The sequence below is a fragment of the Uranotaenia lowii genome, chromosome 3 (genome assembly GCF_029784155.1).
Source record: "Uranotaenia lowii strain MFRU-FL chromosome 3, ASM2978415v1, whole genome shotgun sequence".
Classification (NCBI taxonomy): Eukaryota; Metazoa; Arthropoda; class Insecta; order Diptera; family Culicidae; genus Uranotaenia; species Uranotaenia lowii.
The window spans coordinates 183,859,263-183,884,170 of NC_073693.1; the positions used below are offsets into that span (position 1 = coordinate 183,859,263).

Consider the following 24,908-nt stretch of genomic DNA (forward strand, 5'->3'; position numbering starts at 1 on the left):
AGGCTCGTTGAGCGACCCCTTCCCGTAATCCGATCTCGTCCGAATTTGGCATGAGATCTTGTACTAGGCCAAGGATGAATTTTAGCCTGCAGCGCATAACTTTTTCGAAAGTCGGGTCTTTTGGGGCACTCTAATTGCCATCCGTCCCGCTTTTTTCTCAAAATGTCCCGCTTTTTAGCTTGAAATTTTTTTACAAAGTTAACTGAAGCCAGCGGATCGTGACCTAGAGGATAGCATCTTTGTCTTTTAAGCCAACGGTCATGAGATCGAATCCAGGTCGTGAAATAATCTGACACTAGTGAAATGCTAGCTGGGTATACCTTAGAATTGTACGCCTCAATGATACAGCACATGTATGTGTAGTGCTGCCGGTAAACAACTGCAACTTCAACCAATAGTGCAGGGGTGGTAAAGTGGCATGGCACAGTAAAAATTGTAACGCGGAGTAATACCACAATAGATCTGTGCTGATACCACAGAGAACAAACGTACAAGCTAGCCCACCAGACTTGTGTAAAATTTCCAAAAATCGTTTTGAACCAATTTTTGTTTTTTTGGCTTGGCCAAAAAGTTGTTTGACTCACGGAAAAGTCTAAGTAAAAACCGTATAAAATAAAGGAAGTGAAATTCTGTCCAGTGAAAAGTAACTCTTATAGCAATTATCTAGCAATAAATTGAACCCATCTATTTTAGAATGGCATTTGTTTAATTATTGATGAGTGCATGTACGATTACGCCTTTTCGAAAACTGGGCACTTGAAATTTTGATTTGTAACTTTTAAACGGCGCAACAGATGGCACTGTTCTAAGTCAATTTTCAACGTATTTTTTGGATGTCAGCATTTGAAATTTTACACACTTTTTTGAAGATTTTTTGTTCGAGCTTGTACGTCTCTGTCTGTGCTGATACTGACTGAAAGCAGCGCGTAGTTCCCCCAGCTGGAGCGATTTTGTGGCCCGCCGGAACTCTTCGTTATGTCGGAATAGTCTGCACTGCACACCAACGAAACAAGTTAATTTGACCAGATCCGGAGAAGATCCAAGGCTTGAATTGGCCTTTTTTATAATTTACGATACTTCAGTAAGCGTAAAACATGGTTTTTAATAAATTTTAATTAAATTAAATGTTGGTCTTACCAGTGCGGAGTGGTATATTGGTTTTATTTGGGTGCGCAGAATATGGGCATACGCGCAGAATTAGGAACAAATAGAAAATAGTGCGCAGAATAAGGGCCACTTGCATTTTTTCCAAATGTTGTAAATAATCCACATTTTTGCTCCAAAATCGAGCTCTCATTATTTTTGCCGTTAAGTTTGTTAGTAAGCCCAACTGTACACGAAATTTTGAGGAAATTCCATGAAAGGTAAATTTTTATAACTTAAAACATTTGAAAAATGCTTAACTGAGCAGAATTAGGGCCGTTCAAGGTGTATGGTTTTTGTCGTTTTTTATCATTTTATTCTGTTCTGTCATTCTAGTCATATTTTTTTTTTGTTTCGATTATAGTCGTTTTAACATCTTCATGTCATTCGCGACTTATATCAACGATGAAGTTGGCGGACAAGTCATTGAAAAACTTATCCGGTACAACTGTGATCGATGTTTACTCTTGGGCTTATTCTAGTCATAATTTTCACCATTTTTATAAATGGCGGAAATAGTCTAAATGACAAAAAAGAAAAAAAAAATGACAGGATGAACTAAAATGACAAAAACCCACAAGAATGTAAAATTAAAAAAAAAAAAAAAACGACAAAATTAACGAAAAATTAATGTTAAAAATTTCGTAAAAGACAAAAAATCTAAAAATGATAAGAGACAAAAATAACCAAAGAGACTTAAATGACAAAGAGGCAAGAATAAGTAAATGACAAAAATGTTCTCAAAACAAAGACAGAAATGGTAAAAACAGATAACGGGCTAAATTGAAAATGACAAAAATGAAATAAAGAACAAAAATGGCAAAAGAGACAAAAATGAGAAAAACGACAAAAATGGTAAATATCTACAAAATGACAAAATCACAAAATTAACCAGATTGACAAAAACAAAACAAATTTGACCAAAATTACAAATTTCACAGAAGAGACAAAAAAAACAAAATAGGCCAAAATGATCAAATGACAAAAACAAAAATTTAAAAAACTGACAGGGTTAATAAATTTTGGCATGTTTAATCTTCCAAAGCCGTTCGCTAAATATCCGTTTCGGGTAAATTTGAGTTATGGTTTGATTTCGTTCTCCTGTATGTATGTATGTTGGTTATCCGCCCATCAGGGCTAGAAGCGACCATGAGGCAAAACAGTAGGGGAAAATAGTAACTTTCAAATTAAATTAGGGCAACATAAGTGACCACATTAAGCCAAAAATTTCATCAATAGCGGCTTCAAAAATTTCAATAAATAAATTAAATAATCATGAGCTCCTGGCAAATAAAAAAAAATTATCAAATGGCTCAAGGCTGGCATCAGACTGAGTCAATTTTGGGTTATTTTTAAAATATCTCAGGGCCTGAGGTCTTAAAATTTATTTTTGGCTCAAAATTCATTCAATATTTTGCCGAATTTTAAAGAAAAATTTTTATAAGTAAATCTTAATTTTCAGGATTGTATGGACAAATTTTGCTCTGCAAAACAAAAATAATTTTCCTTTCTACTCTAAGGCCTCGTTTTCAAAAAATTTCTTATTGATGCGTGCATAAATTAAATGTTGCACACATTATAACAGTCGAAAAATCGAGCAGTTAGAGCTTTTGTCGCTCTTTGAGTCCCTAGCCTAAATTCTCCTATGGTGAAAAGAGAAGCATATTGTTTGCCAGATTTGACAGCTCGTTTGAAAGCTCCGGCAGAACCTTCAACTGTTATACAGACATCAAAAGTCTACATCTAGGGGCTTTTTCTATTGATGAGTGCAATAAATACACTTAAATTATGATTTTTAAAATCATTGAATATAGTGTTTTAAAACTTCTATGAGTATAATAACAAGTTCATTTCATTTTTTAAAAAAATATTCTGATATTTCGAAACTCTAAATTATCTCGAAAAGTGTGTAGATTACGCATAAAATTTTAAAGATGAACGCATCAATACGTTTACATGAATAGTGAGTTTTGTGAAAACGCGGCCTAAAAGGCGTTTTATCTTTTTTGTGCCAATTCACGAACTATAAAATAGATTTTTTTCTGATAAAAAACTTTATCTAAGACAGGGGTGAGCAACCCGCGGCCCGCGGGCCGCATGTGGCCTGCGAGACCCTTTTGTGCGGCCCGCGAAGCTTTTTTCAAATGTTTATGCCTTAAGTCTTTTCTACAATGGATAGTTAGAAAATTTTCAGATTGTTTACTTTATACTGGCATTTTAAGCGTTCTTTGTGTTCTATACAAGGCTTAAATGCAATATTGTTTATTGGCATAACGTAATATTGGAGTGTTTTTTTTATTCAGTATCCTTTTTTCCATATTATCTAACTCCTACCACTTTGAGACCAAAATCCATTAAAGTGATTCGGAAGAACAGCCAAAAATGGGAACCCACACATGATCAAAGGAATTTCGAAGCCGGTTTGGTGAAGTCATTACAAAAAATAAAGTTAAATGATAAAAAATATGCTCAGCAGATTTTTTTTTTTAAATTATGCCATCTAATTCGGAAAAAGCTTGTTCTGTTAGCACTTGAATACTGGCTAAAAAATTAAACCAAAAACTTGTGATATAATTTCGATTTTTGAATATTGACGAAAAATACGTAAATTGAATAATAAAGCCTGGGTGAACGATTTTTAGATAGTTTATCAACATGAATCACCCGGCATCACCCACAAAAATAACGATTATCTGTGATGCTTTTTTCATAAATTTGATAGAAAATTTATCACAAACATCGATACATTGAGTTATTTCACTTATAATTCGCTATCCACATTACCAGAGTCAAAATATAACTTAAGAAATCCTTTCGCAATGATATCGAAATAAGATTAAAAATGAAAAAATGGGAATAAAAGTTCTAAAATCAACAATGTACTTTTGAAGATAGTTGCTTAAAAATATGTGAAGTTGAACATTTTTCTGTGATTTCGACAACCTTGCTCAACATATGAATGCAAAGATGCAATACAGGACTTCAATTAAAAAAATGGGGTTTTTCACGTGTGTAGGAAAAAAATCTAGGCTTTGAGGACAAGTTTTAATTGTGGAAAAAAAAAATAGAAAGTCAAATAGCGATTCAACGTCCAGCGATAAGAAGACTGTGATTTATTGAAAAATATATTTTTCACACTCTTAGTTATTACTGTGATAATCTCCAGAAAATTTTTAAATGGAAGTGATGATGAATAGTATCTTCGGTTTAAACAAGAATGTTGTAAGAACGAATGTTCGCCATTTGGTACTATTGAAAAATTGAGAGAATTTAAAAATGATTAAGATTTAGCAGGGTACTTTTTCGATATCGGGTACCTATTTATAAAGCCTTGTGGAATTACTGTTTTTGAACACGTGAATTCGTTTTATGTTTCCTTTTTCAGTTTTGTTTTTGCCAAATTTTGTAATTATGAAAAATGATGTGAAGCTCTGATAATTTTCACACAAAAAAAAATATTTTAAGTGCGGCCCGCCGACAAGATTTCAGATTTAAATTGGCCCGTTGGTTAAAAAGGTTGCTCACCCCTGATCTAAGACATTAACTTCGTATCATTTATTTACACATTACATTGCATTATGGACCAACATATGGATTAGAATGTTTTTAACATTTTTTAGCTTCATTCAGTACCTACCCACAAAAATTCAAACTATTTTAATGCATGAAAAATAAAATTTGCAATTATAAAACTTAAATAGGTGTTACTATTCAAGCAATTCAAACAATTGAAAAAAAACATTTCTTTTTTATTGGCATAGTTTTTTGTAAGAGATCCAAAAAGTAATTTCCACCATAGAAAAAAATATCATTGGATTCATAATTCAAACAGCAAAAAGGCTCAAAATCGACAGTCCATCATGACCGGCATGTTTTTAAGGACATAAGTATAGAAGTTCGAAATAAATTTTCAAAACTTGAAAATATGAATAATAGAGGCCGACCTGTAAAATGAAATTAAAAAAAAAAGCAGAAGCAAGTTTTTGGAGGCAATATGTAGTAATTTGTAAGTAAAATATTAAAACTAGTGACTTTAGTGACCAAATTTCAAAAAAAGTAACTAGTGAGTGACATAGGCCGCGTTTTCACAAAACTCACTATTCATGTAAACGTATTGATACGTTAATCTTTAAAATTTTATACGTCATCTACACACTTTTCAAGATAATTTAGAGTTTCAAAATATCAGAATATTAAAAAAAAAATAAAATGAACTTGTTTTTATACTCATAGAAGTTTTAAAACACTGTATTCAATGATTTCTAAAATCATAATTTAAGTGCATTTACTGCAAAGCCCCTAGATGTAGACTTTTGATGTCTGTATAACAGTTGAAGGCTCTGCTGGAGCTTTCAAATGAGCTGTCAAATCTGGCAAACAATATGCTTTTCTTTCCACCTAGGAGAATTTAGGCTAGGGAGACAAAGAGAGACAAAAGCTCTAACTGCTCGATTTTTCGACTGTTATAATGTTTGCAACATTTAATTTATGCACGCATCAATAAGACATTTTGTGAAAACGAGGCCATAGTTACTATAAAGTGACCAACTTCTAGCCCTGCCCATGGGTGCACGGATTCACCGCAGTTTCTGCCTAAGTATGAGTTCACATGCATTCTTTAGATTAGTAAGTTCGACAAATCTTCAATGCAGCGCGTACACCATACCCGGACCCCATGGCTTCGTATGAACTGTTATGGAGTGAGTGTATTTGTGTTGATGTAGGTTAATTTTGGAAGAACGAGTCAATCAGGTGGGGGCTAGGTTACTTACAGGCATTCCGGCATCCGTGTATTACCTGACCAGCTGGCAACTTATAGAACATTCTTATTATATAGCCAGTTATTATAGGAAACACATCTTACCTGTCGGCAACTTATGGATTCGAACCCAAAAGTTTTCTTGCCGATACCGGGAATCGAACCCAGTACGCCTGGCATACCAAAACCAGACTCGCGCCAGCCTATCAGCTCTGAACTTGAAATCAAGAAGCGCTGGTCAAAAATCACTAAAAGATCTTCAGAATGTTTAGCATGATAGATTGCCTTGTTGTCGAAAAAATAATCGACTAACAACGGGATAGTTTTTATTCACAAGGGAAAAATTAAAACATAGGTAGGCAAACTCGTTTTTTTGACAGATTTTTCTATCACTTCTGATTTTCTAGCGTTTAGTTATTTTAAAACTCATCAGTTTAGAGTGAAATCGATCACTGATAACTGATGAAGTAACTGACCTACATGAACAAAAACAAATGATGTTTAATCTATTCATTATCCTTTATTCATTCAAAGATACCAATTAGAGGGAAGAATGCCAAGAAGTGGCAAATTCCTGGAAAAAAAGTAAACATATTTTATCTAGATAATCTTGTTCTAAAAATAAAAAAATTAATTTCACATTTTTTTTTAAATTGAAAAGATAACATTATAACTATTGCTAACATCACAAAAAGAAGGTTTCACAAGTATTTCACAACTTTGTTGAAGGCTAAAGGCATTTTCGCTTGTGCATTAAAAAAGTATCAAAGATTGATTTTGGTTTAAAATGTGTTCAAAATTCCCGCATTTTAAAAAATGGGGAACCAGTATGGGAAACCTTATAAATTTTTCTTTCTTCCAAAAGTCATGGTAAATTACTCACAGTTTTCATGAAATTGGTCATCTAATATATAAAGATGAGTTGGACTATATATGTTTGTTTGTTTGTATGCACCTTATACAAATCCACACCGCTGAACCGATCAGCCTGAAATTTGGTACAGAGATGTAGTTGAACCAGGGTAAGGTTTTAGTAATAGTTCTGAGCCCCTCCGACCTAAGAAAAGGGACCCTCCCATACAACTTTCGGTTTTATTCACACGAACCAAAAGTCATGGCACCCATTTTGGCAACCGATTTTTTTTTCCTTTGGCGGGGTTATTTTCACCATCACCATGGGCCGGGCATTGGAAACGACCGTCCAGGAGTTCACGTGTACTTGAAAGCAAATCAATGCTTGCTGAGCGTTAAAGATTTGAAAGGGGAAATTTTGGCGGGTGTTTTTTGTACCTTCTACTGCTGAAAGCACATGGTACCGGTAGTACCGAGATTTTTGGATGCAATAATGAGCTAACATTTCGGATTGAAAAATACAACTAACCTGTAAAGTTTGTATTGACTTGAATTGTATTGGTTTTTAAAGTACTCCCTACCACTGCTGCAGGGCTTTGGAGTCTATAAGAATATACAGTGTGTGAATTATGGATGATTTATCTTCATTATGAATTTGGATGGAGTGCTGAAAACATATTAAGCTATTTTCTTAAAATCAAGCTTTATAGAACCAACCATTTTCGTATTTTTAAATTCCTCATAAAATAATTAAATTCAGAGTTATGAGTTGAGAGCTGTGATTTCAATGCTTTGAAAGCCGTCGAGAAATCTAAATGGAGGACTCAAAAATTTAACGTGCATTATCTGAAAAAAAAAAAAATCCAACGCAAGAAACTTTATTTGAAATTAATTGTGAGGTTTTAAGTTTTATACAATTCAATTTTATCGGCCAATCTATGACTTTTGTATAAATGTTGATCATTAATGTGTTCAATTTTACCATCCAATTATGCGAAAACTTAAACCGTTAAGTTCTACGAACTCAATCAAATTATTTCCAAGAATTTTTACTTTATCACTCTTCACAATAATTAATGAGATTTGTTTTTCCAAGAATGGAGATATTGGAAAAAAAATCTTTTGTTATTACATCATAAAATGGGCGATTTGGATTCCGAGAAAATTTCTTTTCAAAAAACTATAAGTGAAACTTGGAACATTTAAAAAAAAAACTAATCATAAAACTGTGTGGAAAAAAACAACGAAAATTACACAAACATTTGAAAACATGAAAAATGAGTCTTCAACAAGTTTAAAAAACCTATTACAAACACATACAGAATCTCAATGAAACTTAATGTTTCCTCGAATAGTTTCCTTTTACTTAATTCTAAGCGTACATCTTTCGAGAATATGATGGCTAGCATCGCACAAATGCTTAACCCACTAAACCACAAAAGTTTACTGTGTATGCCGTGACTGGGATTCGAACTCATGGCCGTTGGCTTGGAAGTCTTGAAGGCCACGAGCTGCCGCAAATTTCGGAAGCCTTCTTAGAATTTTCTGCGCAAATAAAACTTAAATATAGCATACGGGGGAGCATTTGGCATATAGCGTCCGATGAGATCATCTCCAAAAGAGACTTCATTAGATGGAGGGTTGGAAAGATAAAAATATAGTTTAATCATTTGAAGATAAAAAATAGAAAGCCAAAGCTATTCAAGCTTCCTTTAAGAAAGAGTGGGTATAACATGTTTTTCGTGATGAAATAAAAAAGCATTCATGAAAAATTATTTTTAATTTCTATGAATACGAACCTCATAACTACCTATAAGTGTTTCAAAAATATGAAAAAGGGAAACACAGTAAATATTCTCATTCAAAACTTGAAAAACAATAACAAAACTTTCAAAGCTTACATACATGGCACATGGCACAACATGGGTAAAATTTTCTCAAAATAAATATATTAAACATATTGAATATAAAGCTATCAAAATTTTGTAAAGTCAAACGACTCATTTTGATTTATATTTTGTGCAAACCCGAGCAAGGCCGGGTAAATCAGCTAGTAAAATATATTTTTGATATTTTACACTTTTGCTAAAAAATGCACAATTTTTATCATTCAGTGACCCTGAATAAGTCAAAATCTGTTTTCAAATTCTTTGAACTTTAGAAAATGTGAATTTTGTTTCCTTGTGTTATAATTGTGAATGTAGATTTTGGGTTCTGGAGATGAATTTCAATCTCTTATTACATGCACTCAATTTCGGGTTACAAAAACCCACACAAAAACAGACCACTGATTGAGGGTGGACACACCCTGGCGCTAAGAGCTCGTGTAGAGCTGTCAAACAAAAAAGCGCACGTGAAAAGTGCAGTCGGCGTGCAAGGAAAAGAAGCATCGAAATAAGGTATGCTTTTTTCATTTAAAATCAATCGCGAAAAGCGACATAATTTTGTAAATTCCTTCGCAGGAGTGAGACGAAGAAGTGCCGGAGCAGGCCGTGCTGCCCGACGACAGATTGTGCCGGAAAAAGCCTTCGTGAAGAAGTGAGTAGCGCACTTTAAATTTATAGGTTAGGTACTAATGATGCGGTTACTTGTAGGGCCGTTTCACCGGATACCAGCAGCCGGCCAAGGGCCAGACTGTGACAAAGGCAAAACAGCCTGCCTCCGATTGCCGTGCGGTCAATTTTCATCTTTTATTCGGCAGGAGGGAAAACTTGTATCAAGATCACTAAAGATCCACCCGACAGTGCCGCTCTGCAGTGTGGGCCATCAGAGAGCCAATATAGCCGAACATTTCGCGCGCCTAGGAGAAATCCCGGCGGCGCGACGTATCGCGCATTTAGTTTCTGCCTCCGATTGCCGTGCGGTCAATTTTCGTCTTTATTCGGCAGGAGGGAAAATTTTTATCAAGATCCCTAAAGATCCACCCGACAGTGCCGCTCTGCAGTGTGGGCTGCCAGAGAGCCAATATAGCTGAACATTTCGCGCGCCTAGGAGAAATCCCGGCGGCGCGACGTATCGCGCATTCAGTTTCGGCCTCGAACGCTGTGCGGGCATTATCGAGCGGAAGAAGGGTGGCGGAACATACGCGTGCCAAGGATCATTCCCGGCGGCGCGGTTTATCACTGTTACCGGCCACGAGAGCCGAATTGCGGCTGTAGGTGATTTCGTCATTGTGTTGCTGTTAGTTTTTTAAAGGGACGAGCCGAAGAAGTTGAGCTCGACCAACCCGTGCCCAGGATCATCCCGGCGGCGCGACTGATCGTGTTTTCCTCGGCCAAAAGAGCCGTGCCGACATTGGCCGAACAAACGTGCGCCCAGGATCATTCCCGGCGGCGCGATTCATCTGCGTTTCCTGCCACGAGTGCCGAATTACCATTGTCGGCTGTCACTGCTGTTGTGTTGCTGCAGAGTCATTGAGAAAGGAGTCGAAGGAGTGTCGTTACCATTTTGCGCGCCTAGGAAACAAATTCCCGGCTGCGCGACTACCTGCAAAATCGTTGCTCGGCGGAACGAGCTGAAGGAGGAAGTGTTTGTGTGCCGGCTCGCAGTGCCGAAGGAAATAGGAGTAACGGCTCGCAGTGCCGCAGGAAGAGTGGTGATCCGAGGTGGCGATATCACAGGTGAGCTTTAGTTAAGGGGGACTGGTGGGTGGATGAAATCTATTTTCCTCGCGCACAATTGCGCAAATTATTAAATATGCCTATTATATCTGTTAGGGACAACCCGAGGCAATAACAGACAGGCAATATTGGCGCCCGAATTTAATAGAACCTTTTAAGATACTACAAAAATTGAAAATGGACATTATTGACTTGAATGATGAGGAAATTGATTACGAGCTTCGGCTCAGAAATAAGTTTGATCTTGGTTTTAGTAATCGCAGAACGAAACTTAGCGCGTTGCGAAATTTGATCACGGAGGAGAAAAAAGCAAATTCTTATGCTAGATCCTCAACACATGTGATGAACATTGAAGATAATCTCAATTTATGTTTGACTAATTTAGAAGCGATAAAAACAAACGTGCGTAAAGCTGTCAATGAAAATGATACGAATGCTAAACGACAATTATTCTCGCGTCTTGAGCATTACCGCAACAGATTAGATCTTATTCCGAAAGATCAACCGCGAAGTGAATTGTTAGTGCAACTGATGAGTGAAGTGAAACAGTTAAATGCAGCGTTGACATCGAATGAGGATGCAGGTAGAGTAGACAATATTCAGCTAGAGGCAGCAGCAAATCTAACGGTTTTGGACAGGATGCCGAGAACCTCCAGCCCATTTAGAGGATTCGACGAAGAGGAACTGAGATTGAACGATCGACGAACCAGGGGTGCATCTGTACCATCGGTCAATTTAAGCCGTCAATCAGAAACCATGCAACGAACTGGAGCCATTCCCAAAGCCAGCAACAACACGAGGGAAGGCAACCAGGGGCAGAACAACACCGGAACGAGAAACGACGTCGAATCTAATAAAAGGAATCAACTTGAACTGTTGGAAGAGATTTTGGAGAGGCTTAGGCAGTTACCTATCTCGCAACCACAACAAGCAGCTCAAATTCATCAAGCACCTCAACAAAACATTAATGCAGCTCTTCAGCAATCGGGAATGCAACAAGTGCATCATCTTCCTGAACGTGGAAATTCACAGCGCGATCGAGGAGTGCATCGAGACAACCAGAACAACGAAATGTCTCAGGAGCTTCGCGACGAAGTACTGCTGTCGATTCTGAGAGAGCAGAACAGGCACCAGAGAGGACCAAGAGGAAAACCAATTCACGCATGGCCTTTCAAATACGACGGAAAAGGAAGTCCGCTAGATCTGATCGTGTTTATCAAGAAGGTAGAAAAATTTGCAATGACCGACGACATGAACGGTGACGAATTGATGTCACAAATAAAATTTCTTCTGGTTGGAAAAGCCTTAGACTGGTTCTGTTTGGCATGCAATGCGTACATCTCTTGGGATGAATTTAAAACAAGAATAAAACAACAATTTATTCCTAGAGACTTTGCACAGTGGATAAGAAAACAAGTCTACTGCAGAGTACAAAAACCTAATGAATCATTTGAGACTTTTCATTGGGAGTTGACGTTAATGTTCGGCGCAGCTGATCCTCCATTTTCGGAGATGGACCAGTTCCACATTATGAGAACAAATTTAAATCAACACTTCAGATTAGTATCGATTGCCGCGCAAGTATCATCGCTAGCCAGCCTAATTAAAGTTTGCGAAGAGGTGGATGAAGCAAACATTAATGGCAGTAGCTTCGCAGGCAATTCACATCGCCCACAAGAGCTTGGACGTGCAAATGTTTACAGGCAGTTAAGACCACAGCTACAAAGGGACAACAGGCCAACAACACAGCAAGGGATTAACGCAATCGAAACCGAAAACACAACACAATGGAATTCGCCATTAGTTCAGCAAAACGTACCGGATATGTCACAGCAGTATAGTAACACAAATGCAGGTTTAAATCCAGTGATGCAGAACTATGATCTTTCAACGGAAGGGCAGACTTCCGAACCCAGATACGGGAACGAATTCATTGGAGCAAATTTCAACGCAGTTCATGTGGATAATCAAGGGCGAAACCAAAGAATGCCGAATCGCCAAACAACAGCAAACACGACATCGACGTTGAGATGCTGGCAATGTGGCAGAGACGATCATTTCTTTCTAACGTGCCCATATCCCAAAACACACCTGTTTTGTTACCGATGCGGAAAACAAGGATACACTGTGAGGAATTGTACCGACTGTATTCAGATGGCCAGAGATCTTATGCACAACCATCCGGGAAACGCCAGAGGCGGCAACTGTTAGAGGGTCCAAATTTGCTGCCCAAGACAAAAACCGACCCCACAGAATCTATAGTAAAAAACTTTGGACATTCAAACATAGCTGTACACAACATCTCCACATTTGACAATAGACCGTATCTTGATGTGACATGTAGAGGAATCCCAATGAAAGGAATGCTAGACACAGGAGCAATGTGCTCACTCCTAGGAGGTAGTAAAACTGAAATAGCAGAAACCCTCAAACTTCAGAAAATTCCAGGTCGAGGATCAATATTTACGGCCGACAACACGAAACACAAAATATCACACTACGTCATGTTACCGATAGAACTCAAAGGTAAGCGGCACGTAATGCCAGTAATATGTTTAAAAAATTTGCCTGATAGTTTCATTTTGGGAATGGATTTCTTTAACAAATTTCAAATGAAATTACTAGTGAACAGCATCTCGGAAGAAAACAATGCTCGCTTAAACAGTCTATCTAAGCAACAAAAACAGCGGTTGAAAGAAGCAGTCGAAGAATTCCCTTCATCTGAATCGACAGGCAAGCTAGGAAGAACGCATCTATACACTCACGCAATTGACACCAATCGAGCAAAGCCAGTGAAGCAACGGTTTTACACAAGGTCTCGTTTTATCCTACAAGATGTAAACAAAGAAGTTGACAGGATGTTAAAAATGGGCGTGATAGAAGAAGCCTTCTGCTGTCCGTGGAACTCGCCAGTAGTAGCAGTTCGCAAGAAAGATAACTCCATACGCTTATGTTTGGACGCGAGAGGATTGAACAAAATTGTAGTTCCTGAAGCTTTTCCCATTCCGCAAATAGCAGCCATAATGCAGAATCTCAGTGGATGTAAATGGTTGGCATCAATCGACCTAGAAGCAGCTTTTTGGCAGATACCGTTAGAAGACAGCTCGAAACCAAAAACCGCATTCACAATTCCACAGCGAGGTCATTTCCAGTATTGCGTAGTTCCATTCGGCCTTTGCACCGCAAGTCAAGCACTTGCTAGAGTCATGACGAGCCTGTTCATTGATCTGGAACCCGAGGTTTTCGCTTATCTAGATGATATTATCATCGCAGCTAATTCTTTCGAAAGATTCACACACCTGTTAAGAGAAGTAGCATATCGGTTAAGAAACGCAGGATTCACTATCAATAAAAAGAAATCAAGCTTCTGTTTGCCCAAATTGAAATATTTAGGATATATCCTAGATGAGAACGGTTGGAATGTAGACCCTGACAAAACTTCCGCAATCACAAACTTCCCACAACCAAAAAACCGAAAAGATGTTCAACGTTTTCTAGGAATGGCGGGCTGGTATAGGCGCTTCATCAACAACTTTGCCAAGATTGCTGTGCCGCTGACGGAACTGACAAAAGCGAAGACAAAATTTCGATGGGGTGAAGCTGCTGAACTAGCATTTCAACGTTTGAAACAGTGTCTCACAACTGCACCAGTTCTCACCACACCAGACTACGCAAAGCCATTCCAGATAGCATGTGACGCAAGCGAAACAGCCATTGGAGGCGTACTGACTCAAGGAGAAGAGGCAGCGGAAAAACCAATATGCTATCACTCTGAAAAACTATCGTCATCCGAACGAAAATATTCACCGACTGAGCGTGAATGTCTGGCAGTAATACGATGTATTGAGAAATTCAGGGGCTATGTCGAAGGCTCACGATTCACTGTTTTTTGTGACCACGCCAGTCTCGAATATCTTAGAAATATGAAAAATCCATCTTCACTGATGTCTCGGTGGATTCTGCGGCTCAACGCATTTCAATTCGACATAAAATATCGAAAAGGAGCTTTAAACAAAGTGCCGGACTGCTTAAGCAGAATCGAAATAAATTCCGTAGAAGGTACAAATGATTCATGGTATTCGAACTTAGTTCATGGTATTACCGAAGATCCTGATAAATTCCCGAATTTTCGTATAATCCAAAATGAGTTGTTCAAACACTGCTCCACTACGGACGAAGTAGGCGCTAAAACCTTCATCTGGAAGCAAGTCATTCCTCAAGAAGCCAGATTGGAAATTCTAAGGAAATATCACGACATACCAACAGCAGCACACTTAGGCGCAGATCGCACTCTACAGAAGATTCAGAAATCGTTCTACTGGCCGCGCATGGTGATAGATGTAAAAAGGTATGTCCGCAACTGTTCTGTTTGCAAGGCGGTTAAAGCTCCGAACGAATGTTTAACTCCAACTATGGGAGGTCTAAAACCTGCTTCGCAACCATGGGAGTTGATATCAATAGATTGGGTTGGTCCACTGGTGAGGTCGAAGAAGGGAAACACGGTAATCCTCGTAATAGTCGACTGGTTTACTAAGTATGTACTTGCTCAACCATTCAGATCCGCTGAAACCCAGGAGATGATCAATTTCTTGGAAAAATACGTTTTTCTCAAATTTTCTACACCCCGAATTATATTAACTGACAATGGATCACAGTTTAAAGCAATCGCATTCGTCTCATTACTTCGTAGATACAAGATAGAACACATGAAAACTGCCTACTATACGCCCATGTGTAATAACGCCGAGCGGGTGAACCGCACGCTCATCACCTGTGTTCGAGCACTCATTGACGAGGACCATCGAGCGTGGGACGAACATCTACAACAAATTGTTTGCGCAATCAACACAGCGAAACACGAAGTATCTGGAATCTCGCCACACTTCGCGAACTATGGTCGAGAAATGATCGTCTTTACCGAGAACTACAAGCTGCAAGGTCTTAACTCTTCCATGAATCCTCAAGAACAGCAAGAAAATCGTATCAAAGCATTAGCGAAGGTGCACGACTTCGTCAGACAACGAATACAAGATGCTCACGAAAAAAGTAGAGCAAGGTATGACCTTCGAGCCCGCACCAGGAGTTTTGAGATAGGCCAACTAGTCTGGAGAAGATCATTCCATCTGTCGTCGAAGCTTAAACAGGAAACAAAAAAGTTAGGACCCAAATTCATTCCTTGCTTCGTCAGAGAGCGAATAGGCGCCAACAACTACCGGCTAGAAGACGTGTCTATGTGATCACCAGGGCATATATCATGCAAAAGATATAAAAGCCAATTAGAAACAGTCATCTACATAGAGCTATGCAAGAAGATAACCATCAACCAACAAAAAACACCAAAATACGCACAGCGGTAAGAAAAACAACAACCGTCCACCGAACGAGAAACATCGGCAACACAAAAGCTATGTCCGAAGACAAACGTCAACCAACAAACAGAATAAAAATACGCCAAGCGGACACTACATTCACCAATCATGACAAACCTACAATCAACACAGCTATGAACGACGACAAGATCAACGAACTACGTTAGCACCACCAGAACACCAAAACACGCACAGCGGTAAGAAAAACAACAACCCGTCAACCGAACGAGAAACATCGGTAATCCAAAAGCTACGCCCGAAGACAAACGTCGACCAACAAGCAGAATAAAAATACGCCAAGCGGACACTACATTCATCAAACATGACAAACCTACAATCAACACAGCTATGAACGACGACAAGATCAACGAACAACATTTAGCAACACTAAAACACAAAATACGCACAGCGGTAAGAAAAACAACAACCCGTCAACCGAACGAGAAACACCGGTACTCAAAAGGCTATGTCCGAAGACAAACGTCAACCAACAAGCAGAATAAAAACACGCCCAGCGAACACCACATTCATCAAACATGACAAATCAACAATCAACACAGCTATGAACGACGACAAGATCAACGAACAACATTTAGCAACACTAAAACACAAAATACGCACAGCGGTAAGAAAAACCACAATTCACTGAACGCGAAGCATCGGCACACTTCACAGCTATGCACGAAAACACCAGTCAACGTACTATGCCCAAAGTCAACACTCAAGCCAAAAACACGCCATTCGTGAAAGATAGAATCCCAGCAACCGAACATGACCAATTGACAAAAACAAGTTCAATTTGTCAAGAAAAACCCATACCTGCAGCATTGAATATCAAGAAACAACTGTCAAGATGTCAACTTACAACATCGCTAAAGAAAAGTCAAACAAATCAAAAAATCCAAGTCAAACTATAACCATTCATATAATGTCCTTAATAATAAGCCCTCGTTTGTAGTATAAGTCGCCATTATCTAAGAAAAGAACCAACAAATCCACCACCAACAAGTTCCACCTTTCCAAACCTAAAGCAATAACCATAATGCCATATTACAAATTCACGTCAATAGTTCAATAGGGAGAAGTAACTATTAGCAGTAAGCATATCTTCCAGAACTTAGCTGGAGAGCTGATTGAAACTTATAACAATCAGTCAAACTTTAGTTTGAGTATTAGCCCTACTTTAGCTGCAAGCGCTATGCAGTTTTGAAACAAAACAAAACACTCATCGTAGCTGCAAAATTGCAGAATGATTTATCGAGAGTGCACCATTTTAACTATTGAAACTTCTCCCTAAGAACCCCACAATCAAGAACCGCCATCAAACAAGTACCACAAAACCATAGCCCATATCAAACCATCCAACCACACCACAGTCAAACCATAATCAGAAGAAGAAACGGAATTAGCAGTAAGAAATCTTCCAGAACACAGCTGGAATGCTGATTGATCATACTGACATCAGTGAAACTTTCGTTCGAGATTCAAGAATTAGGCCTAAGTTCATTGCAAACAACTTGCAATTAAAAGAAAATTGAACACTCGTCGTGGCTGCAAGTTAGCAGAAAGATTTGTCGACAGTGCATTAGTTAAGTAACTAAGACTTCTCCTGATATTACCGGCAACCTAAAAATTTTGTGAATTTGTCATAAAAATTCACAAAATTTTGATGTAAAAAGTGGATTGTATTACATGCACTCAATTTCGGGTTACAAAAACCCACACAAAAACAGACCACTGATTGAGGGTGGACACACCCTGGCGCTAAGAGCTCGTGTAGAGCTGTCAAACAAAAAAGCGCACGTGAAAAGTGCAGTCGGCGTGCAAGGAAAAGAAGCATCGAAATAAGGTATGCTTTTTTCATTTAAAATCAATCGCGAAAAGCGACATAATTTTGTAAATTCCTTCGCAGGAGTGAGACGAAGAAGTGCCGGAGCAGGCCGTGCTGCCCGACGACAGATTGTGCCGGAAAAAGCCTTCGTGAAGAAGTGAGTAGCGCACTTTAAATTTATAGGTTAGGTACTAATGATGCGGTTACTTGTAGGGCCGTTTTACCGGATACCAGCAGCCGGCCAAGGGCCAGACTGTGACAAAGGCAAAACAGCCTGCCTCCGATTGCCGTGCGGTCAATTTTCATCTTTTATTCGGCAGGAGGGAAAACTTGTATCAAGATCACTAAAGATCCACCCGACAGTGCCGCTCTGCAGTGTGGGCCATCAGAGAGCCAATATAGCCGAACATTTCGCGCGCCTAGGAGAAATCCCGGCGGCGCGACGTATCGCGCATTTAGTTTCTGCCTCCGATTGCCGTGCGGTCAATTTTCGTCTTTATTCGGCAGGAGGGAAAATTTTTATCAAGATCCCTAAAGATCCACCCGACAGTGCCGCTCTGCAGTGTGGGCTGCCAGAGAGCCAATATAGCTGAACATTTCGCGCGCCTAGGAGAAATCCCGGCGGCGCGACGTATCGCGCATTCAGTTTCGGCCTCGAACGCTGTGCGGGCATTATCGAGCGGAAGAAGGGTGGCGGAACATACGCGTGCCAAGGATCATTCCCGGCGGCGCGGTTTATCACTGTTACCGGCCACGAGAGCCGAATTGCGGCTGTAGGTGATTTCGTCATTGTGTTGCTGTTAGTTTTTTAAAGGGACGAGCCGAAGAAGTTGAGCTCGACCAACCCGTGCACAGGATCATCCCGGCGGCGCGACTGATCGTGTTTTCCTCGGCCAAAAGAGCCGTGCCGACATTGGCCGAACAAACGTGCGCCCAGGATCATTCCCGGCGGCGCGATTCATCTGCGTTTCCTGCCACGAGTGCCGAATTACCATTGTCGGCTGTCACTGCTGTTGTGTTGCTGCAGAGTCATTGAGAAAGGAGTCGAAGGAGTGTCGTTACCATTTTGCGCGCCTAGGAAACAAATTCCCGGCTGCGCGACTACCTGCAAAATCGTTGCTCGGCGGAACGAGCTGAAGGAGGAAGTGTTTGTGTGCCGGCTCGCAGTGCCGAAGGAAATAGGAGTAACGGCTCGCAGTGCCGCAGGAAGAGTGGTGATCCGAGGTGGCGATATCACAGGTGAGCTTTAGTTAAGGGGGACTGGTGGGTGGATGAAATCTATTTTCCTCGCGCACAATTGCGCAAATTATTAAATATGCCTATTATATCTGTTAGGGACAACCCGAGGCAATAACAGACAGGCAATACTCTATCCTTCATATTGAAACAGATTCTTTAAATACATTATGAAATGAATCTTGAAATTTTAAATCTTAAATCACTAAGGTAGGCTTGCCAGATACTTTCAGAAAAAAAGCGGGACATTTCACGAAAAAAAAAGCGGGACACAGCCGAAAAAAGCGGGACTTTGAATAAAATCTTAAATAAGCTTAATTATGTAGCTAAACTTATACGTTTACCAGCAGCCGAAGTTGTTCATAAAAATACACAAAGTTTTTTTTTAAAACGCAGATTGATTTTGCTCAGTTTTTTCTTACATGACTTTTATTTACACGGTATTTTGCCTTACGCACCGTTATTTTCCACAGTTCTCGCGAATGAACTAATCATTTGAGAGTAAAATTTTCAATTTGTGCATGTAAACGGTGGAGTTTAATTCGCGTAAAAAATCTTTTTGTAATTTATATAAAATTAATCTGTTTAAAAATTTTAAAACTAAAACAACCCTATCTTTATAATGAGACAATTTAACTAAGATTCCGGCGAAAAAAAATATCAGAATCTTACTGTAATGCTAAGAGCCGTAGAGTTATTCAGTATTGTCTTATGTAAACTATGAAAAATGCTGCTTATTTTGAGAAAAAGACGTATTTGAAAGATTTTTTGTTTATTACAGAATTCAAATTGAGACTAAAGTTTGATTTTTCCAGTGCAAGTCAGTAAATTTTGTTAAAGTTTTCCAAGAAAAAAAAAAGCGGGACATTATAAGGAAAAAGCGGGACAGCGGGACATTCAACAAAAAAGCGGGACATATCCCGCTTTTGCGGGACGGATGGCAACCCTACACTAAGGGGAGAATGGTATCGTGGGTCACCTTTTTTCTTTGCTTTGTAAGATAAAATGAAAAAAAAATTGTATGGTTTCTAACGTTCCTAACGTTGCGTTTGGCAATAGTTTTTATTTTTTAATAAATTTATTTCCCCGAGATCTACCTGTTTTAAAATAGGTTTCAACTTGAAACTTTATTTTTTTTCATCTCTATAATAGCACTCTGAAATGTTTCATTATGGTTTTTCAAACAAAAAAAAAAATTTATGAATGGCTTCCTAGAAGAATGTTCAATATTGAAAAACACGCACTCACAAGACCTGTGCAAGAAATTTGAGTCATTTTGCTACGTTTTTTGTGGCAACTTTAGTGAAGTAACACTTTTGGAAATGAGTGGATGGAAACTAACAAAAAATGATTTCTCTTACCACATGAATATGTTGGTTATTTTTTTTTTTTTTTTTCAAATATAGCTTAGTGATCCTAATATTGATACTCTTCAAATCAGTAGAGGAACCAACATTTACAAAAAAAAAAAATTAAGAAATTTATTGCTTAAAAACCTTAAGTGTCCGGTAGTAGACAAGTTCTCGCTTCTTATTCATCCTCAGATAAAGTGATATTAAAGAGAAAATAAGCCTCAACCATATTGAAGAATAAATACTTCAGCAGATAGCCAGCTAATAAAAAAAGTGCAATAGGGTGTGATGACCATTTTAATCTCATCCCCTCCAAAACTAGAGTACCTCAGCTATGTCGACTCATCACGACTATTTCACCGTCCTTCCTAAAATACATATGTATATCTGCACTTAATGAATACAATGTAAGTATAAGAATGATCTTGCTCCGAAAAAAAAACTAAGATCATCAAGAGGCTAGGAAAATAAACTATTTAAAGAGCATAGTATCAAATAATCCAAAATCGAAATAGACCAAGAAAACGCTAATCAAAAATGTTTTGGTACTATTTTCAGTATACGCATACGCCTCTAGCATAGTAGCAATATTGTTATTGAATGTGGGGGCGTCTTAAAGACATCCAAACGTCCTATGCATTAGCAAATCATCTATATACGCAATAAATAATGCACATGTTGAATAAGCTCAATATCCGCAGCAGATCTAAGTTGTGTTTAATAAAATAATTTAACTTACTTGTCATAAATAATTTGGAATTCACAGACACTTTCTCGCGAAACACTTTTTGCTCATTTTCACTTATTCACCGCTATGACAAATTGCATTGTTGAATGCAGTGTTGCGAGATATATTTCAGGGTACAGATCCGTCAAAAACTTTTGCTTTTTTTCTACTCTACGACAAAGCGAAGATTAAGAAAAGCTTTATACTATCGAATAATACTCCATAAATCTAACCAAAATCTAACTTAAACAACATTTAATCTGTATTTAAAATCTATTAAATGCTCAGAAACCAAATCACCTAGTAGGAACACCTCCGAATTAGAGTCGATTATGGAAACCCAGAAAACACTTTTATTGAACATCCCTGTTTGAAAAAAGTCAAAATTCCCTGCATGCATGGCATCTCTGCTCAGCCGACTTTATACACGCTCATATGATTAATATTTGAAGTAGGTTCGTTGCTTTCCAAAAACGCTTCAATCAGAAGACAAGGATACCCAGTAAAAGCAGTCATTCGAAAGCATTCGAACTATTTATTAGAGCGCTGTATCCGTGGTCCAAACAGCCGGTTTAGACCCAAATTCCGACCCGAGCAACCGCATTGTTGATCTATTATACCAGTTTCAACTCAACTTTTTAGAACTATATAAGGTATGAGGATTGATCCAAAACTGCACTGAAAATCGAGAATACCCAAACTTGAGAACTGCCACCCGCCAAACCTACGTTCTAGATTGACAACTTAAGTTTGTGAAAAAATCACACCTTGCCCATACGCCAAACTTGTCCTTCAAACGGAGAACTGTTTTTTTGGGGGGTTTTTGTTGTAAGCGCATCTGATTCTGTTACCTCCATCGTGGCAGATTTAGGTTTGGGGGTAAGTTCAAAGCGAAGAACTGTTTTTTTTTTGGGGATAGCTTTCATTCCCGCTTCATTCGCAGAAAGTCTCGCATATACGGTGATGTAGCTGCCTCTCTCAACAACTCTCCGGTGGTCGAGCGGTTAGCATCCTGAGATGGTAATCGCAGAGCCATTGCAGGTATGGGTGTAATTCCCGTACCTGCAGACATTTTTTTTTTATTTTGATTTCCATTTTATTGCGGTATCAGATTTTGGGGGATGAGTTCTCCTTTAAAAGCTTTACTTTGGGTTATGCCTCCAATAGCCAAACCTGTAGGGAGGGATTTTTATTCGGGTTGGCGGGGAAAGTTCTCAAGTTTGGGTATTTTCGAGGTTCAGTGTGATGAGATTTAGATCCAATTTTACGCAGTTCCAAACCATTTGACAGTTAATGGAACACGAGTGCAGTTGCCAGTTTTTTCACTGGATCGGATATAATTTCTTTGGTTCAATTCTTGTATAAATTAGACCCAAGAATAGACCAAGAATACAGATGCCCTTAGATCACCTGCTATCCGTGGTCCAAACAGCTGGTTTTTTTGACCCAAACTCTGACCAAAGCAACCACATTGGCGGTCCATTAAAACAGTTTCAACCCAACTTTTTTTAGAACCGTTAGAGTACCTGTATCCGTGGTCCAAACAGCCGGTTTAGGTCAAATTCCGACCAAAGTAAACACTGGTGGTCTATTATATCAGTTTATACTCAACCTTTTTTTTTTTAAACTTATAAAAAGATTGATCCAAAACTGATTATTTATTTGGATCCAAGTCGACGTAGTTCTGAATCGCGTTTGACAGGTCTATCTGTAGTCTGCAGACCATATGGACGAATAAGAGTCAAAAGTCTGTGTTTTACACACGCTCTTTTTTTAACTCTAAATTAAGAATGACCGGGGTTCAACACATAGTTCGATTCTATGAACTTAAAGTTGAGTACCCTTTTTCCTCCTTGCGATGGTTCAAAATGGAGTTCGAACTGCGTGTAGGGACGAGCCTCCTGTGGAGTTAAAATCCCTTTAAAATAAAAAAAAAAGTTTGAACTGCGAACTCATAATTGATCCCTTTTTTCTTTCGGCGAGGGAGCAAAGCTGAGTTCGACCTTATGAACTAAAAATTGAACTCTCTTTGTTGAACTGATAACACTTAGCGAGTTCAGTTCGAACCGGAACAGCAACCTAAGAACACGTCGCAAAATTTTGTCGTTCCGGAACAATTATCGGAAGACCATGAAGGAACTTCATAATGGAATGCATGTTCACCGTGTCAGCGTAAAATTATGTCCGTCATTGTCATCATATGGTGAGCTTGTTTACTTCCCGTGGGAAGTAACATCCGGAAGTTTTCTTTGCCGGGAGTGTCAAAACTTCCCACCGCTCTGTGATTGCAATGTACCGGAACATCAACATCCGGGTACAACAAATTTTAACCAGTCTTTATTTCCCTGAAAATAAACAACCCTCGTAAAAAGGATAAATTTTAGTTCGGCTGCCGAACTTAGTATTGAGTATGCCTATCAGAACTTAATTTTGCGATTGCCCAGACGTACTCAAAGTTGAGGGCTGCCACTGAAGTGCTGTTTGAACCAAAATTACTTAATTTTGAGTTTAAATAAAGGAGCGTGCAGACAAATTATGGCACCTGGCAACCCAGCTGATTGAGTTTTAAACATTCATTCTTTTGAGTGTTCTAGGTTTGGCGTGAGCACCGCATGGAAAAATGTTCGTGTAAATAAATATATTTACCTACCAGCGGGAAAATAGACAAGGTGCAAAGTTTTACAAATTCCTAGTGGTTTTTGAACGCGAATCATACTTTTGATTATCAGAATGAAGAAAGCGGTGAGCCACATGATGGTCGATAAACTTAGATCGATTAATGATCGGTTTATGTACCTACTCGAAGCCTTCCAAATACCGAGCAAAAAAGCTGGTAAGCATGTTGATAATTTAAACAATGACCTAAGCCGGAAACTAAATTTTACTTGTAGGAATTTTAACGCTAGTAACCTAGAAATAATTAGTTATTCAAATATGTTTTATGTTAAACAGAGCAGATACATTTTGTTACAGTTAAAAATTTCGCAAAGATCATCTTCAGGTACCTTGCTGCCAGATCATATTGGAAAAAACGGGTACAACTTACAAGACCCATTTATACCTATCACGTAGATATCTCTGCATAAAATGTATTAAATATCTTATGAGAAATGTTCATCAAAACAGAGCCAACTGGACTGATCTCTTCTTTTGATTTTACAGATGATATCAATTGCGATGAATATTTATTGGATAGTGATCCTAAGGTCAAACAATCTATTAGATTTCTGCCCAAAAAAGATTCTGTTAATGAAGCTGAACGCGATGAAGTAATGAAGAATAAAATTAATTCCAAATATCTTCATAGACAGAAAAAAGTTTCAAGCGAAAGCAAAGCGATTCGTAAACAACTGTCCAAGAAGAGTAATATGAAAAAATCTCTTCGTAAAATGCAGCTTCTTGAAAGAAAAGCTCTCACAACAAAGCAAGATATAAAAATAAAAGAAGAAAAACCAAGCGCGCCGCCGACAAAAACGTTCAATTCCGAAAGTAAAATTGTATTTTCCCGTATACAACTGGACGAAAGCGACATTCCGAAAAAAGGAATAGAAACAGATTCTAAGAAACTCTTGCGGAAGGTTCTTAAAGAGAAGAAGGAATTGAATGACCTTAAGAACGCGGGAGAAAGCGATAAGTATGCCGAGATAAAGAGCAAAAACGCCTGGAACCGAGCTACCGCTAAAACTCTTGGACACAAGGTGAATTTTAAACTTTCAAAAGTGTTTCCGTAATCTAACAAACAAAATTGTATAATTTCAGATTCGAGATGACGTGAACCTTCTTTCGAAAAAAATTCAGAAACGCAAAAAACAAATTAAAAAATCAAAGGATGAATGGACGCAACGGAAGCAAAAAATTGAATATAAGAAGGACTTGAAACAGAAGAAACGAACTGAAAATATTAAAGAGCGCGCGGATAAGAAGAAAAATAAGAAAATGCAAAAACTTGCCAAAAAGGGCCGAATCATCCCTGGTTTTTAAACAAATAAAAAAACAGTTTTAAACAGTTGATTCCTTAG

At 38.4% G+C, this 24,908-nt stretch overlaps 2 protein-coding genes and 1 long non-coding RNA gene across 3 annotated transcripts in view; 2 read left to right on the forward strand and 1 right to left on the reverse strand.

Moving 5' to 3' along the window:
- Window positions 1-21,015, reverse strand: part of LOC129751576 (alpha-actinin, sarcomeric) — a 47,433-nt gene extending 26,418 nt beyond the window's left edge. The window contains exon 1 of the mRNA XM_055747169.1: window positions 20,902-21,015. The gene's annotated coding sequence lies outside the window, so the exon portion shown is untranslated. The remainder of the gene's footprint in view (window positions 1-20,901) is intronic.
- On the forward strand, window positions 17,456-18,902 carry LOC129751577 (uncharacterized). Its single transcript, XR_008738748.1, has 3 exons — window positions 17,456-17,592; window positions 17,656-17,731; window positions 17,788-18,902. It is a non-coding gene; the product is annotated as an uncharacterized LOC129751577 (long non-coding RNA).
- Window positions 21,016-23,484: 2,469 nt separating the features above from the next.
- Window positions 23,485-24,900, forward strand: LOC129756916 (surfeit locus protein 6 homolog). Its single transcript, XM_055753977.1, has 3 exons — window positions 23,485-23,722; window positions 24,052-24,587; window positions 24,649-24,900. Exons 1-3 carry the CDS (start codon window positions 23,620-23,622, stop codon window positions 24,868-24,870), a joined length of 861 nt encoding a protein of 286 aa, XP_055609952.1. The 5' UTR covers window positions 23,485-23,619; the 3' UTR covers window positions 24,871-24,900.
- Window positions 24,901-24,908: the final 8 nt, after the last annotated feature.

Coding starts and splice junctions, on each gene's coding strand:
- LOC129756916 (XM_055753977.1), top strand. CDS start 23,620: ATGAAGAAAGCGGTGAGCCACATGATGGTCGATAAACTTAGATCGATT. Junction 23,723..24,051: donor AATACCGAGCAAAAAAGCTG/GTAAGCATGTTG, acceptor TTGATTTTACAG/ATGATATCAATTGCGATGAA. Junction 24,588..24,648: donor CTAAAACTCTTGGACACAAG/GTGAATTTTAAA, acceptor GTATAATTTCAG/ATTCGAGATGACGTGAACCT.